An 18995-nucleotide genomic window follows, 5' to 3' on the forward strand; every position below is an offset into this window, starting at 1 on the left:
GGAGACATGAACTTTATCTGGGCCATTCTCACCTTCTAGCATAGGGATTTGGGGTTGCTGTATCTTAACTATCAGGCTGCAAGTTTTTTTTCTTTGAGATGGAGTCTCTGTCGCCTAGGCTGGAGTGTGATGGCGCGATCTCGGCTGACTGCAACCTCAGCCTCCCGGGTTCAAGCGATTCTCCTGCCTCAGCCTCCCGAGTAGCTGGGACTACAGGTGCGCGCCATCACGCCCAGCTAATTTTTGTATTTTTAGTAGAGACAGGGTTTCACCATGTTGGCCAGGATGGTCTCGATCTCTTGACCTCGTGATCCAGCCGCCTCGGCCTCTTAAAGTGTTGGGATTACAGGCATGAGCCACCGCACCCCGCCCAGACTGCAAGTTCTTGAAGAGCAACATCTGCAGCGGACTGACCCTTGTGTCCCAGCCAGAGACCTAGCAGAGTGTACCGTGAGCATGGAATCAACATCACACCAATGCCATCATTGTCTCAGTGCCACTCCTCAGTGGCTGCAAGGCCTGGGCTGCCCCTTCTTCCTGTGACTGTTCCTATCTGTAGGCATGCCACCCCACAGGCACCTAGCACTTGGAAGGCATTCCTTCAATAAATGTCGGTGGAGTCTGGAAAGAAGGTGCTGAGGTTGGGGGTGAGCAAAGAGCAACCCTCTCCATCCCTGCTCTGCCTCCGGTTGAGCAGTGGGGAAGGTCTCAGCTGTAGTGATGCTGAAACACTTGGGCCATGCCACTGGCAAAGGACTTGAGGCCTCTGAGGGCCAAGAAGGAATCGATAGTTGACTCTTCCCCCGGCAGTTCAGCATACTGGTTGAAAAGCCAGCTTTGCAAACAGACCTGGGTTCCAATTCTAGCTCTGCACCTTCCTAGTGCAGAGGACTTAGGCAAGATAATTTTTTGAAACCTCAGCATCTTTGTGGAGATAACCAGTCTATTATTAAACTGCCCTACAGTTATTGCAAGGATTATGCAAAGCTGAATGTCTAAAGGTGCTCAGCACAGGGCCTGCCACTCACTCCATGCGTGGGCAACAGGGGCTCTCTTTGCTGTGTCTTATGAAATGCAGCATGCACAGCAGTCAGCAACCACTTGGGCCCAATTATATATCATCCCTGGGGCACAGAACCTCCCTTTATATCCCCTTTGCCCTGGCAGGGGGCAAGAACAAAGAATTCTAAATAGACAGTTTATTTTCTAAGAATCAATATATTTTCTTCCTTTGAAATAAATACAAACCAGTTTGAAAGGTGGGGGAATCTATGGGAAAGAGAAGGGAAATGGGGACAGCCCCCAGTCTTTTTTTTTTTTTTTTAGTACCAAATGACTCTGGCGCGACCCGGAAACGCAGTTACAAATGAGAATAATTTAAATTCTCCGATAATTACAGTATTTACAACAGCAGGGGAGGGAGTCACCTAGTGCCCCTCTTCCAGGCTGGACAGATGCCCGCTCACCTCACGACCGGTAGGGACCTCAGGCCTCTAGGCAGTTATGGATTCTCCTGGCATGAGCAGGTAGAGGTGGTGGGATGGCCTGTTTTACACAGTGTCCTAACTTTGGCCCACCACCCCGCCCTACAATGCTGTGAGGTCTCTGGAGCTCTTTCTGACCTGTGGGCCCTCCCTCTCCTTGCGCTGAACTGCCATTGGCCCTTGGAGTGTTCTGTACAGTCCAGCTGCACTTAGGGCAGGAGGGACCTCCCCCACCCAGCTTCCCCTGAGACTGGCCCCAAGACCAGAAATGAGTCAGTGCAGAGGCCGGTGCCACTCCAGGACAGTGAGCAAAGGGGAGGAGAGAAGTCACAGGGCACTATAGGTTGGGCTGTGTTGAGCAGTATCAATCACTATCGCTGGTCTCACTGCTCTGCTCGCCTTGCACCTTGCTGCGGTGCTGCAGAGCCCTGTGGTAGGCAATCTGTACTGACTTGCGGATGTTGGACTTGCGGCCCTCCAGCATCTTCTCCTTGTCTAGGTCCTGGTTCACACCCAGAGGAACCAGCTTGGTCCTGGGCAGCCACTGCCTATAGGATAAGGTGAAGATCAAATAAATCATCTCAGGGAGAACAAGGACCAGCCTTCCTCCTCTATTCACTCAAACACACCGCCCAAGCACCCACTCTGGCCAGACTCTGTGATGGTCCCTGCCCTCAAAGGACTGCTCATGGTCTAGAGATGAAAGAGCCCAGTCAACAGTTATACTGTGTGGTGGCGGCGGGAGGGTAATCACAGGGTATTTGTGGGTACAAAAAGGAGGCACCCTGACCTCACCAGAAATAGCTACCCTGTGCCATAGGCTCTAGGCAGACTTTACTGACATTGAATATCCTCTGCAGATAATTAACAAAAAGACTACATGTGTAAATGTGACAGAACAGGGATTCAGAGCCTGAATGTTTATGCCTGCTTTATCCTCATTTTGTCACTGTGGAGGCAGAGGTGGGAAAACTAAGTCTAGAAGCCATCTGAGTCTGGGTGGGAGCCACCTCCATATTTGTCTTAAGTCTCTGATGGTCCTTTGGTTTCTAGCTACAGCTGTGTCCACTAGTGCCCACTCAGCCTCTCAGACACATGGGCGACACAACCCTTTCGCTCAAAAAACTGTTCTAAGTCCCTCGCCCACTGACTTGTAATAGCCCAGTCTGCCTGTTGCTGGAGTTTCCTGGCAGTCTGCCCCCATACCACACAGGGCTGCATCTGTGGCTGTGAGTCACACCAAATGCTCCCCTCCTTACCAGGTTCGTTTGTTGTCAAAGAAGAGGACGAGGTAGAGATGCTCTCGGGCTTCCTGGGTCATCTGCTCCCCAAGTTTCAGCACCTCCAGTGGGGGCACAGGGATGGGAACCCCATGGTGGAACATACCTTCTCGGGGCATCTTTGGATCAATGATCTGAGGGTATAATAAGAGCCAAGTCTGGTTCAGTCCATGTCCTCCCAAGGCTTTTCCTCCTCAAGAACTTAGAGAGTACGTCTCAAGTGGGGACAGAGAGGGTATCATGCTACTAGAACTGCAATGCTGACCCTTGGCTTCTTTCCACGCTAAATTATTTCAGAGCCCAAGGAGCAAAGAGAAGGAAAAGGGAGAGATGGAGAAACTGAGTGGGAACCTCTAAGTGGTACTCAAGCAGTATCTGCCCACCAGTCCACCTTACCAAGAAACTCTGTGCCCCACAGCTCAGCAGGGAGTAGGAAAAGTCTGCTAACTGTGAATCTGTATTCTGGGATTGGAAAGCAAGAGGCATAATAACAGAAGCGAGCATACCAGAGCTGGGTATGATGGATACCCCCGGCATTTGGCCCACACGAGGTCCAGAGCATCCAGCGGGGAGTCCTCATCCTCTGACAGCCAGCCAGCTCCCCGGCCCAGACTCTTCCTTACCACTTCACAGGAATGGGGGAGAGGGGGTGGATCAGCGGCTGGGGGGCTGGCGAGACCCTGACACTGGGTCCCCAGCATCCCTGGCCTTGGGCAAGGGAACTTACTGCTGTGGCCCACGCCGCGGCCAGTGCCCACGGAGTAGGCCTCATTCTCAGTGCCTGAGGTATCCTCACTGCTGTCCTCTGGGAAAGTGCCCCGAGAGAAGGAGGGTTTGCCCCGGCCTTGTTTTGAGGGCGTTGTGCTGTGGACAAGACAATGGGAGCTCAGCTCAAAGGAGGGGAAGAATGGGGAACAGCATGGTATGTGCTCTCTGCTCTTAAAGCCCCCAGGATCTGAGACTTTTGGAAAGCAGAGGCTATATGAGGAATTTCAAATTCAAACACTCACAGGGGCTAGGCTGGTGACCTAACTGAGGTGGGTTAGACTGAGCAGTGGCGGCAGAAGTGCATACCCTAATCATCACCTTAACCCAGGATGGTTCTCTCTGTTCTATTAATGGTAACACTGATTTATTTATTTAGCAGAGAACCTTGAGTTTGAGCCATCTTAATCTAGACTGAGATGGCTGCCACCCCACTTCCAACAGGGAAACCTAGACAGGCCCAAGAGCCCTGGAAGGGCATCCCCTGAGGTTGGCCTTCATCTGGAGGGCTGGTACCTGGTCCGGTCTGAGGCAGCGCTGCTACTGCTACTGCTGCTGGACTCAGAGTCTGAGCTGCTCCGGGGAAGGCTGCAGTCATTACGGTATACCAAGAAACTCTTCTTCACTGGCTGGTTTCCACCGCTGAAGCCATTGGCTGGTAAGTCTTGGTTGAAGGGAAGGGGAGGAAGGAAGGAACCGGTCAGGAAGATGTAGATCAGCGATGACATGGAGTTAAGAGGGACTTGGAGCTTGGGTTCCCCTTCTGTGCTGGAAAATTCCTCCAACCTTGGCCAGCAGAGCTAGCTCTGGGCAATGTCTACCACAGTTGGCCACAGCCCTGCTCCACCCCTTGCTTCCCTTGGCAGTTACTGGCTTTAGGACACAAATGGCTTAAAGGGCAGGAGTTCCCCAAGGAAGGTGAGAAGAGAAAAAGTAAAGTGATACAATGGAGGCAGGGGGCCCTGGGTGGGACTCTAGCTGGGTCATAGTGTCTCTGGGCCTCAGTTTTCCCAACTGTAAGATGAGTGAGTGGAGTTAAAGGATTCCTAAGGGCCCTTCTAGCTCTCTCTTTTATGGGCAAATAAAAAGGTGACTGGGAGTATGCTGGGAAGAATGGCAGCTTTGCTCACTCTCTTGGGGGGCTGGGTGATGGTAAGGCTCACCCATTGGGGGGTCTTCTGTGGACTTATCACTGTCGCTGTCTGAGCTCGAACTGGGCCGGGGGCTCCTACCCCGCTTGCGCTGACGCAGGGAACTCATGATGGGGAGCTGGGGGGGCCCCACAGGACTGCCTCCGTGGCTGGGGGTCATCTGGCTCTCCCGGTTTTTGGGGGGCCGGCCCGGCCTCTTGGGCGGTCCAGCTGTCTTCGGGTTCTTTTTGGAGAACAGAACTGAGGTTCTCCTGCCCACCTCATGTGCGGGGGTTGAGGACATGTTGGGACCCAGGCCTGGAGCAGAGAAAGAAAGAAGGAGAGTTGGTGAGGGGCCTGATTTGAGAAGGGTAGATATCCAGGGTCATGCCCTGGGCATATAGGACCATTACTCCAGCTAAAGTTGGGGAGATCATTTTAGGGGCTTGGAATTTGGAACATTAACTCTTATACAAATAGCCAGAGAGGCAGCTAAGAGGCCCCCGATTGGGGAATGAGGGAGAAAGTACAGCTAGCTGTGTAGGAGGGACCTCTGCCTGGGGAATGGCAGGGGTTGAATGTGTGCTGCAGAGCCAAAGTCTGACTTGCTTTGGGGTCCACCTTGCCATGGGATTCAGACCTTTGCTTGTCTCCTGGCTGCTGCTCTCCTCTGCCGCACTATCTGTCTGCCCATCCTTGTCACAGGCTGCCGGGTGGGGTGTCAGACTGCCCCGGCTCGAGGGGCCATGCCGCTCAAGGCCATCACGTCCCGTCTCTCGCTGATGCGCAAGCTTCCGCCGCAGTGCCGTCATCTCTTTCTTGATCATCTTCGCACGCCGTGAGCGGCCCACACTCTGCTTGCTGGCATTTACTTCATCCAGCCGCTCCAGAAGCAGCTTCAGCTGCTCTTCCACTGGCAGGTGCTTCTGGTTCTCCAGCAAGACCAGCCGCTCTTCCTCGGCTGCTAGGGGTAGGGTTGGAGGGGAAAGGTCAGACTCAGGGCAGCCCTCAGGGCCCCTTGAACCTGGGCAGGCAGCAAGAAACCCACTCATCCCCCCTCGGCTTCTCACCAGGAACAGCTGTAAAATAGCAGCACCAAGATGTGGAATGGCGGGCACTGCTATCCATTCACCCAGTCTGGCTTCTTGGGGAGCATTCCTGGGGATAGCTTGCCACTGCTCAGCCTAGCTGCTTTCTGCCTACACTGCCTGCTCCCAGGAGGGGACTTTTGGAAAGCTGTCCATCCCTGGCATTGGCCTCTTATATGTGTGTGTGACATATCACCCACCATCTTCAGTGTGGTGTGTGGCCTCATCTCCAGCCAGGCTGTGGGGGATATGCATGCCCGTCTCAAAGTCAATGCCCATTTTTTCTGCCTGGCGCCGGGCCTGGCGGAGCACAGCACCACCCTGCTCACGAAGCCGCACTGCTGCCCGGTAGAAGATGGTGTCCTTGGCGTTATACTTGAGGCAGTTGCTGACGATGAGGTTGAAGTCCTCCTCAAAATCATCAAAATTCAGGTAGCGGTAAGCCTCCAAGTTCTGCTTCATGGTGAAAAAGTCCATGGGCTTTTTGATGTGGTCTAGGTAGTCAGGTACCTGGGAGGGCAGGGCAGGTTTGTTTTAAGTGGATATCCTCCTCATTGCCCCGAACCCTGCTCCTAACAAGCCCCCCTGAAATACATCCAACAACCTCCTCCCACCACAGTTAGAGGCAGGCATATAGCACAGGGGAAAGGAAAGCTGGATTCTGGTCCTGACTTTACCAGTCACAAGCTGTGTGACTTTGGCAAGTCTCTTCACCTCTCTGGGCCTACTTTTCCTCTCCTGGAAAATGATAAAAGTAGAGCCAAATATACTTTCTAGACTACATGAGGCTTTAGTAAGAAAATGGCTTGGGGACTCCTCTGAAAATAAACACCACCTTGCATTCCTATAGCTCTTTTTACTTAACAGTAACTTATAAGGAGGCTGCTGCCTCAGGCCTCTCATTTTATACCTTTTAGAGAGAAGAGTCTGCCAGTCAGGACCTAGGGCTTCAGAGCTGGTTCTTTAGGTGCTGAGCCTTCTAAAGTCTCCGTTCTAGGGTTTAGCACCCCGAAAGTGTCTTCCTGCCCTGGGATTATTCATTTGGCAGACTCAGTCCCTGCCTCTGGGGAAGGAGTGCAGACTGCCTCCCATTCTGGGCCCTTGGGGTGTGACAGGGACAAGACAGAGTCCAGGTGATACATGTGGCTCCAATTCATCCTGCCCCAGAGCCACCAGCCCCTCTCTTCAAGGTCCCCACCTAGTCCCTGGCCCAGACCTGCAGCAGGGGTCCAACTGGGAGAGGAACAGAGAGAAGGTGGAGTGAGGGGAAGGGATTCTTACTTCGTCCAATTCGGTTACCTCAGACAGAGGGACCGGCTCGCTGAAGATGTTGCCTGTGTCCTTCTCTTGGAGCTGCTCCAAGGTTTTGCGAAGGAGGATGAGGAAAGGGGTCAGCTGCATCTCCATGGCAATCTGCTGAACCTTGATCTAACATAGAAAAAGGCCTGATCAGCCAGGCCTCGGCCAGTTCAGTGGCAGAGAGGTCTGAGGATATGGTCCCAGCTGGCCTGGGAACCTGCTTTCTTTCCCACCCTCACAGCTGGGTGTACTCATACAGGTCTACCTTCTATGAGGCTCCACCCAGGGAAACTTGCACCAACAATTCTGGCTTCCCCCTTTCTTGAACTACCAGCACCAGCTACCTATGTCACATAACTGAGGATTCTGTTCATACGCTCCTGTGACATTCTGCTTCCAGCAGAACTAAAAGCACACCGAGCACCAGGAGACTTCACTCCAGCATCAGCCCTGCTGCTATCTGGCTGGGGGACACACACTTTTCCTTATCCTGGGTCTTTTTTTTTTTTTTTTTTGAGACGGAGCCTCACTCTGTCGCCCAGGCTGGAGTGCAGTGGTACGATCTCGGCTCACTGCTAGACCCTCCTCCCAGGTTCACGCCATTCTCCTGCCTCAGCCTCCCAAGTAGCTGGGACTACAGGCGCCTGCCACCATGCCTGGATAATTTTTTGTTTTTTCCTTTATAAAATAGGGCTGACCCAGGAGCACTCACCGTCTCCCTTTTGAGTTTTTCCCGCTTGCGGATCAATTCCACCAGCAGCCGAGCTCGCTCCAAGTCATGCCGGAGCCGCTGCCAGGACTTGAGCTGTTCTTTAAGGGCCCAGTTCTTATCCTCAGAATCTCTCTGTAGAGGCAAAAGGAAGGTCAGGGGATGATTAGAAAGCCAGAGGAAAGGTCAACAGGGAGAAGAGAGCCCAGGAAACTCAGGTCAAGCCAAAAGAGGGAGCACAGTAATTTATTGGTAGTGCCTCAATCTGTGTGTCCCCAAGGCCTGGCAGAATAAATGCTTGGTATGTGTTTGTTGAATGAATACATAAACACATAGGAACAACATCTTTTCATTGAGGATTCCATGCTGACCCTGGTTTGAGGGCTAGCTTAAAGGAGGAAAGAGTCTAAGCCCTCTGACACTGGAAACTACAGTTGCAAATTTTGGTTTTCGTCCCCCTGGCACTAGTTCCCAGAGCCCACAGGGAACTGGACACAGTACCCCAACTTGGTCACAGTTCCTCTGAGACTGCAGGTGTGTCTGCAGGCGACGTAGCAATGGGACCCCATTCCGTGACTGCCGCTTCAGTGTCCAGTAGCTGTGCAGCCTCTGCATGAACTGGCTCTTCCTTTGGATGGTCAGGCGGTTGGTGATTTTACTAAGCCTGGGAGGCAGGAAACAAAGAGTAAAACCTGTTGGGCCCTGATTCTCTTAAACAGAGCAAGGGTCTCTGGCCAGTGAGAATTCCTGAATGGGGATGAAGGGAGAGTATCTCTTGTCCAAAAGCCTGGGAATCTGGACTTAAGGCAAGGAAGAAAGAGCGGTGCCATTAATGGTACCGTGGCAGATAGGAAACCAAGCTCCCAGCACTAAACCAGATCCCTAACCCTGTACACCAGGGATCAGGGACTTCTGCCCCTAAGTCTGCTCTAGTCACTGCAGCCCAGAGTACTATTTGACCCTGGAAGCCCCACTGAGACTGAGCCTTTGAAGGTTTTAAGATGAAGTACAACTGTACAGCAGAAATATATAGTAAATCAAATAAACGGCACAAGAGAACTAAAAAACCCCCTGGCCATCACAGCCCAAATGAGCGGCAGTAACCACTTCACAACTTCTTGAGCTTCCCCTTCCCCGTTTTTCATTCTATTTGTTTCTTCGTATTCAGACCATTTTTTCCATTGCTGCCAGTGGCAGTTCCATCCTCTTCCATCCCAACTTAACAAACCACACCATCGAAATGAAGGGCAGTTCAAAACACCTGTTAGCTATGCCAGATAAAAGCTGACATTTCTGGCTCTTAATGTGAAAGTCAGGTGACCTGCTAAAGACTGCTATCTGTTTTGAAAATATGTTCTTTTTTAACTTCTATGCAGCTCCTGGGAAGATAGCCCGGCCCTGCCATTCCACTCCTGGGAAGATAGCCCAGCCCTGCCATTCCACTCAGGAGGCTGCCAGCTCCTCTGCAGGAGGCTCCTTTCTCCCTCATCTGCCTGTCCACTGGCTCTCCACATACCTGTGTGGTGGGATGCAGGGCACTGACACCACAGGTGCTGCTGCCCGCTTCTCTGCCAGGATCTTCCGTGCCTTCTTCATTTTGATCCGGGACTTGGCCTTGGCCTTCTTGACTTTCTCTGAGCTCCAGCCCTTACCCTCATCCTCCTCCTCATCTTCATCCTCCTCACCCTCGCTGTGGGACAGGGCAGGCAGTCGGCGTGCTGAACCTGGAGGCGTGTGGATGTCACAGTAGGCTGTCTTGCGGACACTGAAAGAGGTGCCGTTGGCGCCTGTCTCCCGCACAGGCTCCATCTTCATGTAAAGGCCAGCCTGCTGGGCGCATGTCACATGGAAAGCTGTGTAACAGTTGGCCTTGTGGCACTGGATGCAGGCCCCTGAGCCCCGTTGTTTGCAAATGTAGCAGGTGAGCTTCCAGCGAGCTGGTGGGATGTGCTCAATGCTGTCAATAGGCTCTAGGAAGACCGTGTTGGCGAAGCAGACCTCAGGGATCCACAAGGCACACACCACATGGGCCCAGCGCCCGTCATCTGTCTGCTTGAAGGCACCGCCCTTGTTGGGGCACAGGGCACAATCCACAGCACGAGAGGGTGACTGCAGACAACGGCGGCACAGCCACTGGCCCTCAGGGATATAGGGGACACCGTAGCACTCCTGGTGCACGGCCAGGTTGCACATGTCACAGAAGAGGATGACATTGCTGTTCTGGCACTCACCATCATTGCAGATACAGCAAACAGCATCCTCGTCCACTAGCGCATTAGGGTCGCCTTTATTATGACTCTCAAAGTACGACTCCTTCTCCAGTCGGTCCATTAGGTACTCAAAGATCTCCTGCGGGATGGGACTTACACCCTCTGTCTTCCGACGCTCATTCATGATATCCAGCCAGATGTAGTCCTCCTCGTCCATGTCATACTCTACTTCCTCGTCCAGCTCCTCTGCAGACTTCTCGATGTACCTACGGTACACACAGGGAACTCAGCATCACATGGTTGAGATTTCCCTCCCTTAAAGACGATGGGTTATTTGCCACTGAGCACTTACTCTGTGCCTATGCCCTTCAGATGTGTTGTCTCATTTCATCCTCACCTTAACTCCAGGTATTATAGGTACTATCATCATTTCTATTTTGCTGAAAAGGAAACCTAAGTCTTGGAAGGTTAATCACCTGGCCCCAGCTCACTTGTGAGATGGAGCTGGGATGTGAACCCAGGTCTGCCACTGCAAAGCTCATGTCCTAGCTGCTATATGTGACACCATCTTCTTGGGGTTGCAGAGGCTCAGCCAGTCTCCTCTAAAAGGAGGAAGGTGGGGCAGCTAGTACCCCTTAGAGTGGTCCAGATGATGGTACGAAGAATCGGGGAAGAAGGAAGGTCATTGGATGTCATTGACAAATTACATATAAGTTGTTTTAGCACTGGTGGGTAGGGCCTCGACTAGAGCTGCCATGGATCTTCTCTCTGCTAGTGTCAGCATCAGCTCAAGGCTCCGTCAAACTCTAGGTGCTATGTTTGTTCACTGGATAGCCTTGGGAGATAACAATTACAATAGCTAAGGTTTACTGAGGATTTACTATGAGCCAGGCATTGTGCTTAACTATTACATTTATTCTTACCACAGCCATAGAGTTAGTGTTCTTGTTGTCCTCATTTTGTAGATGAGAAAACTTAAGCTTTGAGAAGTTAATCAAAACATGGATAGGTCACATAACAAGAGAGTGGCAGAGGCAGAGGCATTCAACCTCCAGCCCAGTGCTCTTAATGTCCAACCTGTATCACTTACTGTGCCAGCAGGCCTGGAATTGAGGGCTGCTCTCAGTGCTCGTCACACAGAGAAGGTGCTCCTTGCCTGCCATGCTATAGGTGGCCTAGACTCTGGCACTGTAAACTACAGGGTACAAAGGAAAGAATGGGGCTTTGGCTTCTAAGCAAACCAGATTTAAATCCTGCTTCTGCCATTTTGTGACTTTTAGGACATCACTGCTGTACTAAACCTCAGTTTTATTGATGACAGAACGAGGATAATACTACCTACTCACAAAGATACTGTCAGGATTATATGGAATTATAAAAATGAATAGGCTACAAACTCTTGGCCTTTACATTTATTTATATAGTACCTTGCCCAGTGCCTACTACCCCATCAGGCTCCAGCAACCCCCAGCAGGCCCATGGAAGGAAGGGTGAGCACCTTGGTGTAAAATGCCACCTATCCACTAAGTCATGTGTGACCACATACAGACGTGTGCAAATATGTACATTTATCTTTTTATTAAAAAGTTATTTTGAAAAATGAATGAGCTAAGTCAAGTGGCACACAGCAGGCCCTAGAAAAACATTAGCTCTTGTTTCTCCTCTCATGTGGGAAATGGAACTTTGACTGCTAGAGTGGGCCAGCACACACAGGCTCTGGAGCCACACTGCCTGGGTCCTGTCTAACAGAGGGCAAGTGAGCTAAGCTCCCTGAGCCTTGTTTGTTCATCTGTAAAGTGGTGATGCTAACAATCTGAACCTATTTCACACAGCTATTGTGAGCATTAAATGAGTTAATGCAGGTAAAGTGCTTAGGGCAGTGCCTGATGTGCAGCAAGCACTCAATAAATGTTAACTTATTAGTTTTTGTATGGCCTTTACCCACCTTCCTAGCATTATAGCTGTGTATGTGTCTAACTCCTCCACTACACAATAGAAGTGGGGATTGTGTCTGATTCGCCATACAGATACAGGCACTCATCACTGTTCATTTGAAAGGCATTTTGGGGGTGGAAGGGAGGAGAGAGACTGAAACATTGTAGGAAGCAGCTTCTTCCTTTTTAGCCCTTTACCTCTTCCCCAAGGTGACTGCAACCTCCCTATCTTTGAACAAGGGTATGACTCATGGATGGTGTGAACCATCTGGCTTCTTCCAGGCCTTGGCACCAGCTCTCTTCAGCACCAATTCTCACCCTTTTCTCTGCCATGACACACGTGACATTATGTGATGGTGCATAACACACTCCCACAGGCACCCAGATTACAGGCTGCAGTACAGATAAGGTAGGCTGCATGTCACGTATAATTCCTGGCACACCAGCTGACATGCCACCCTCTCTCTCCCCCTCAAGGAAGCATATCAGAATGCAAGCAAGAGAAAGTGATGCTATTAGAGAGATGACCTCAAATCTTCTCAATTTATATAAAAAGTAAATCATTTCCAAAACTTGGGCAGTTTTACCAACAGTGGTAACAAATTCCATGCAATACACATCTCAGTTGTTTGCAGTCTACCTGCTGAGAACTGCTCCCCTGAAGAACAGATCTGATTCCCAGAAAGAAAGAGTGAATCTAAGTGGAGTGAGGAAGAAAAGCAGCTGAATGAGCTGGGCTGGGCTGCCTGTTAGAGCAGAGAGAGCTCAAGGGCCATTGGGAGGGAGGGGAAGTCCAAAGAGGGGTCTGTGTGTTAGGAGTGGGGCAGAGGTGGGTAGGGCAGTCAGTGTGAACAGAAAAGAGAAAGAGCGTGGAAAGCCAAAAGGAAGTGGAGTTGGACTGAAAAGATGAAAGAATGGGAGAGGAAGCGGGAGATGGGCTTAAACTCAAACAGTGGAGAGAAGAAAGTGCTACAGGCCATATTGCTTGTTTCCAGATTTGCTTTCAAAGAATTGAGGTTTAGGCCAGGCGCGGTGGCTCATGCCTGTAATCCCAGCACTTTGGGAGGCTGAGGCGGGTGGATCATGAGGTCAGGAGATTGAAACCATCCTGGCCAACATGGTGAAACCCCATCTCTACTAAAAACTCAAAAATTAGCTGGGTGTGGTAGTGCGTGCCTGTAATTCCAGCTACTCAGGAGGCTGAGGCGCGAGAATTGCTTGAACCCAGTGGAGGTTGCAGTAAGCCGAGATCGCGCCACTGCACTCCAGCCTGGCAATAGAGCGAGACTCCGTCTCAAAAAAAAAAAAAAAAAAAAAGGAGGTTTAACATCATGTGGACTGCACTTTTGGTAAAAAATGCTTTTCATATAAAAGCTTTTATGACAAATCCTCCTCAGAGATCAGGCCTTCTAAGTAGCTGACAACAAACTTACACTCTTGGCAAATTAACTCATCAGAATGCCTTTTTTGCCTTGGATGCCAACTTTCAGAGAGGTTTTACACTTGGTTTTAGTGCCATCCTTCAGCCAGGATTTCTCCATGTAGTTTCACCACCACACTGCCCCCCACATCCCTTCATCTTTTACCTCATGTTAAAGAAACAATTAAATGACAAAAATAAAAGGGCCACTGGAGGAGTATTAAATATTGCTTAAGTATAAAATACTGCTTAAACATGTTAAAGGACAGATGACAATAACAGAACAAATAGTGGGAGAATTACCTCTGCAGATTTACAAAGTGCTTTTAGTACCTTATGAAATCAGTGATCCTAGTCTTCTACCTTTAGGGAGACAGAGAAATACTGTATCTGCTCTGCAGATGGGGTCCTTGAAACATCTTAAGTTGGATGCATTTCCCAAGGTCATGCAGTAAGGAAATGGAGAGGGCCAGGAATCAGAAACAGGATGTTTTGCCACAGTGGAAACAGTACAGCTATGGAGTCAGAGGGACCTGGGTTTGAATCCCCCAGTTCAGCTATCTACTGGCATGTGATTTTAGATAAGTCTGGCCAGGCACAGTGGCTCACGCCTGTAATCCCAGCACTTTGGGAGGCTGAGGTGGGTGGATCACTTGAGTCCAGGAATTCAAGACCAGCCTAGGCAACATGGTGAAACCCCATCTCTACAAAAAATTTAAAAAACTAGCTGGGCATGGTGGCATGTGCCTGTAGTTGCAGCTACTCAGGAGGCTGAGTGGGAGGATCACTTAAGCACGGAAGGCGGAAGTTGGGGTGAGCCAACTGCACTCCAGGCAGGGTGACAGAGCCAGGCCCTGTCTCAAAAAAAAAAAAAAAAAAAAAGGATAAATCTGGCATCCTTTCTTGACCATAGTTTCCTTATCTGTGAAATGAGAAAAATACCTACCTGAGAGTTGTGAGAATAAAATAAAGGAGTGGCGTGTGGCACTGTAGAGTAAGTGCCACCATTAGTGGCGTACCATTCCACTCACTGCCCTGGCAAAATCAGTGTTCTTTCACTATTCTTTATTCCTGTCACTCTTCTATCTGTGCCTCTCGCCTCTCTCTGGCTAGTGAGCCCTGCTTGACCAGTTTTCCAGAGCTGCAAGGTAGAGGTGGCCTTACCGGTAATAGGAAGTTGGCCGGGGTGGGGCATCAGGGGTGTCCTGTTCCAGCTCCCGGTAGACCACCTCTGGCAGCTTGGGAGTGGTGCTCGCAGAAACATTGTGGTGGTGGTGATGGTTGGAGTCCTTGCGCTTCTCCTTGTTCTTATGTTTGCCTGACTTGGGAGTAGCAGCTGGTGTCTCAGTGTTCTCCTTGTTGCTGCCATTCTCAGGGGCCTCCTCGGGGGCTTCCTCATCCTCTGACACAACATCCAAGTTGTCAAAGATGCTGATGCGGTGGACGCGGCCATGCAAGTCTACCTCCACCATGCGCTGGGCCTGTGCATAGCTCATCACCTCACGGCCTGGTGACTGTGAGACCTCTGAGGGGCTGGGTGACTGCTTGTTGGCTGGGCGTGACTGGCGCCCCTTCTTCTTGTGCTTGCGGAGTGGAGTCTGTTGTGGGGGTGGTGGGTTGTCGTGGTCATAGTGGTACAGGTGGTACTCAATACCACTGTAACTCTTGTAGACCTTTCGGCAGGTCTCCACCGGGCACTCGTATGGTGGCTTAGTCGCCCGCAAGTTGTGGCAGAAAGTCTTCACATCAAAGTCCACCCCCATGCTGTCACATCTAGAATACACAGATCAGTTAGCATAAGCCTGGGGATGAGTTCCCGGCTATTTGCACCAGAGACCCCAGTCTTTCTAGTCCTCCCCCTCACTTGGAGTCACCAGGTTCTGGCCAGCCTACCTCTACAGTGTCTCCAAATGCCATCTCCTCCACCATAGCCCAGATTTGGGCCATCATCATCTCTTGCCTGGTTATCCTGCCCTATGTCTCAACTTCTCTAGCCCAATCTCACATCATGTAGGAGAATGGTCTTTCTACAAGGTAGTAATGATCACGACAGTCTCTTCATGAAAAGCCTCCTGATGCTCCCTAGTTCCTTCAAGATAATATTCCAAATTCTCTATGATACCATTCAAAGACCTCCTTTCACTGACTGGCCCTAGTCCTCCTTTCCAGATTCTTTTTACAAGTTACAGCTGTTTTTGTCTACACAGGGGAACCTGCCATTCCCTGAATGTTATAACCTCTCATTCCTGCAAAATGATCTTTATTTGGAATGCCCTCCATACTTTCTGATTGGTGGGCTCCTACTCATTCTTCAAAAAACCAGCTCAAATGTCACTTCTGACACAACTTCTCTGACTCTCCCATGGGGAGCTGTTTCCACAGCATTGCATTCTCACCTCTACCACAGCACTTGACATACTGAAAGTTGTCTCTCTGGACTGGGAGCTGTGTAGCAAGGGCACCAGAGCCTATCCACCTCTGTATCCCCTGTACCTAGCATGCACTGGACATTCAGTTTTTGGCGAACGAATGAATGACCTGTTGAACGAATAGCTGAATGAGGGGATCACCAGATTGAGAGCTCAGATGGGATGAAGGCCATGTAGAAAGCTGAATGGGTGGCTAATGCTTTAGCGTTGGACTCCTGCAGAAATCACTGGATCACAGAAAGAATTCATTTACTTTTGAGGTCTTTATGGGGAGCCTGGCCCTGGGACTGGGTAGGAGATGTACTGTGAAACAAAGTGAAAACTGAGGTCATTTAGTCAGTGACAGCAGCTTGTATTACATTTGAGCTCTTCACCCACTCACGCAACATCAACTGAGTGACTACCAAGTGCCAGGCCCTAAGGGTACAAACACGAACACGACAATCTAGGCATGCTCAGCTCCACGCTGGTCCGCAGGGGCCCTCCCTTCCCCCTCCCCAACATTCCTGGGTGAGTGTAGACAGCAGATGGCACCAGGCCTCAGGAAGCCCAGCTTGGTCAGAGACTGCCCCAATTTCTCTCGGCCTAGTTGAGTTCAACAATTCAGCTAGGGGCTTGGCACCATCCCAGCCAGGCAGGGCTATCATGAGCTCCCTGACAAAATAACCCCTCTTGGCCTCTCCACCTGTGCCTTAACCAGGCAAGTGGGCTGCTCCAGCTCCACTGTCAACGGCTCCTGACTTTCACATCAGTAACGCTACACGTCCAACTGCAACTTTTCTATTTCCTACCTGCGGCTGTGTCTTTAAACATAAACCAACCGAAGCACAAACAAGCTCTCCTCTTTCCAAGCTGGGTCCCGGGTGAATGGCTCCCAAAGTAGCACAGCGAATCGGCAATCTCCCCTTGGAACCCGGCAGCAGAGGCACAGGCGAGGGAGACGAGAACTTAGACCAGAAAGCCCGTGGGGAGGGCCCAAGGAGAATGGCGGCTGCATCTGCCCCTGAAGCTCGGGGGCTGGAGGAAGTAGGGGGCGGGGGCCGGAGGGATAGGGCTGGGCCCCGGCAGTGCCCGCAGCCCACTCTCCGGATGCGGCGGCGTTTCCCCTTTGTGGAAGTGTAACAAGTGAAACAAGGCTCCCCGCCTGCCACTAGCCCGGGCAGCCCCGAAAGATACACTGTTGCCCCAGGATGCCTGCTGGGAAGCAATGCACTGTCAGTTCTCCCAACTGGAGTTGCCAGACAGGCTCCCGGGCCACGCGGCTCAGTGCCCGTCCCACGAACGTAGCCTACCCCTTCCCTGCCGGTCACTCCCGCCCTGGTCCCAGGCCCGCACTCACCGGCCACCTCGAGTCCGGGCTCATCGCCGGGGGCGCCCGCCGGGGCTCCGACCCCACTTGGGGAGGCCGGCAGGGAAAGTCGGGCCGGGAAGGGGGAGCCCCAACTCCGGAAACCGTAGACCTCGCCACCCCGGCCCCCTGCCGCCCCACGCTTTGGTCCCGGCTCCCCGGGATTCCTGAGCTGACCCCTGCTGCTCCTGGTCCCGCCGGCGCCCTGGGGTCTCAACTCCCTCGGCCGCCGCCCGTTTCGCGAGCCCCTAGGATGCCCGGTCTCGGGACCGGGCGCTGCTGGAACAATGGAGGCTCCCAGAGGCAGCGCGAGGACAGCGGCGGCGGAGACCGTGGCGGCAAAGGCTGTGGCAGCGGCGGCGGCAGCAGCGGCGGCGACGGCGTCTGCGCAGGGTAAACGTGGCTCCGCGGCGCTGCTGAGCTGCACTTTCGCCACGGATCCCCGCCCGCCCGCTGAGGCTCGAAAGACCGTTCTCTGGGATTCAGAAAGGACCCTGGACACCCCACAGGGCTTCTCTAGCTCTCCCATCTTAGAGTGGAGTTTCTGGAGACTGAAGTCACGGTACTTGGGATCTGGGGTCGTCGGGCGGTTTGTGGCGAATCTGCAGCCACGGACGGTGAGCGCGGGGCTGGGCGTGAGGAGCCCGCCCTTCTCCCCTCCCCCTCTGCCTCCTCCCTATCCGCTCCCTGCCTCCTGCTGGCGCCGCGGCTGCGGGAGGGACCTGGCCTTGGTCTCGGAGGAAGGCGGTGAGGCGGGGCCAGAGTCACGGGGCGGGGCTGGGGGCAGGCCCGGGAGCAAGAGGGATGCGGGCTGGAGCCGAAGGGACCGGGAGTTATGGGTAGGACCGGGGCGGGGCTGGAGACTAGACCGGTCTGTGGGGAGGGGCTTGTGGGAGGGGGCGGGGCTACTGTACAGCGGGGGCCTGTTAGAATAGCAGGGCAAAAAGTGGGGCTAAACAGAAGAGGAGTACTCGGGAGAGAAAGGGCGGAGCTTTGGATGAGCCTGGAAAGTGGAGCTGGACTAGAAATAAAGAACAGAGTTGGAAAAAACGACGCGAGGCTGAAGGGAGCAGGCGGGGCTTGGGAAGGCAGGGGGCGGAGCTGTGGGGAAAGGGCAGGACCGATTAGGGATAACGGGGCGTGACTGAAGGAAAGAGAAGAAACGGGAAAAGTAAAGGAGGGGTGCTAGAGAAAAGGTATGGGTCTGAGAGAAGGGGCTGGTTTGGGGCCGGTGGGTGTGAAAGGGCTTGTGTCTGGTAAAGCGATGGGAACTCTGTGGGTTGGCAGGGATGTGCTGCGGGTTGCTGATTGGAACATGGTGCCAAAACAGCTGATTTAATGTGAGTGGGTCACCTCCTAGCAGTGTGAACGTGGGCAAGTTCAGTTCTTTAAGTTCCTTATTTGTAAAACAGAGCTCGAAAACTCTGTTGTTAGTTCTTGAGGGTTTCAGAGAACTTGCATGGCAGGGGGAGACATCCTTAAACAATACTTCTCCAGTTTTGTCATCAAAGAGGAGCGTGAAAGGGTCTTCCAGGGTTCTGGGACAAAGCCCAAAGCATCTGAAAGCTTCTATCTTATCTTAATGCAAACTTTGCATTTGACCCATTAAAATGTGTGTTTTCTAAAAACCATCCCAATAAAATCGACATGCCAGGAAGAGATTTGCTGATTAAGATCTTGGGATCTGAAGTCAAACTGATGAATTCTCTTAAACAAATGACTCATCTTCTCAGGGTCTCAGTTTCCTTATGTGTAAAGTGGGAATAATATATAGTACCTGTTCTCAGAGTTGTTGTGAGAATTAAATGAGATGATGCTTGTAAATCACCTAGCACACGGTTTGACATGTAGTGAACGTTCAAAGAAAATATTAGCTGTTATTATCCTTATTAAAATAAT

At 51.8% G+C, this 18995-nt stretch overlaps 1 protein-coding gene across 10 annotated transcripts; it reads right to left on the reverse strand.

Moving 5' to 3' along the window:
• Positions 1-1198: 1198 nt before the first annotated feature.
• BRPF1 (bromodomain and PHD finger containing 1) lies at positions 1199-17566 on the reverse strand. Of its 10 annotated transcripts, none has more exons than XM_054474174.2 (14): positions 17088-17565; positions 14484-15092; positions 9272-10231; positions 8257-8419; positions 7759-7890; positions 7047-7175; positions 5948-6257; positions 5300-5620; positions 4693-4977; positions 4046-4193; positions 3492-3628; positions 3271-3389; positions 2744-2898; positions 1199-2032 (listed from the first exon to the last, which is right to left on the reverse strand). In XM_054474174.2, exons 2-14 carry the CDS (start codon positions 15080-15082, stop codon positions 1849-1851), a joined length of 3642 nt encoding a protein of 1213 aa, XP_054330149.1. In that variant the 5' UTR covers positions 15083-15092; positions 17088-17565; the 3' UTR covers positions 1199-1848. The 10 variants fall into 10 exon arrangements, with proteins under 10 accessions (XP_054330149.1, XP_054330148.1, XP_054330147.1 ...); XM_054474173.2 differs by having other exon boundaries at positions 5300-5623; XM_054474172.2 differs by having other exon boundaries at positions 7029-7175.
• Positions 17567-18995: the final 1429 nt, after the last annotated feature.

This window comes from Pongo pygmaeus, chromosome 2 (assembly GCF_028885625.2).
Source record: "Pongo pygmaeus isolate AG05252 chromosome 2, NHGRI_mPonPyg2-v2.0_pri, whole genome shotgun sequence".
Lineage (NCBI taxonomy): Eukaryota > Metazoa > Chordata > Mammalia > Primates > Hominidae > Pongo > Pongo pygmaeus.

Excerpts from the sequence above, each read along its gene's own strand:
- BRPF1 (XM_054474168.2), bottom strand. The coding sequence starts at position 15,082 with ATGGGGGTGGACTTTGATGTGAAGACTTTCTGCCACAACTTGCGGGCG. Across the intron at positions 5,624-5,947 it reads CACACACCACACTGAAGATG|CAGCCGAGGAAGAGCGGCTG; the intron begins GTGGGTGATATG and ends CCCTACCCCTAG. Across the intron at positions 2,899-3,270 it reads ATCCATCATACCCAGCTCTG|ATCATTGATCCAAAGATGCC; the intron begins GTATGCTCGCTT and ends TTATACCCTCAG.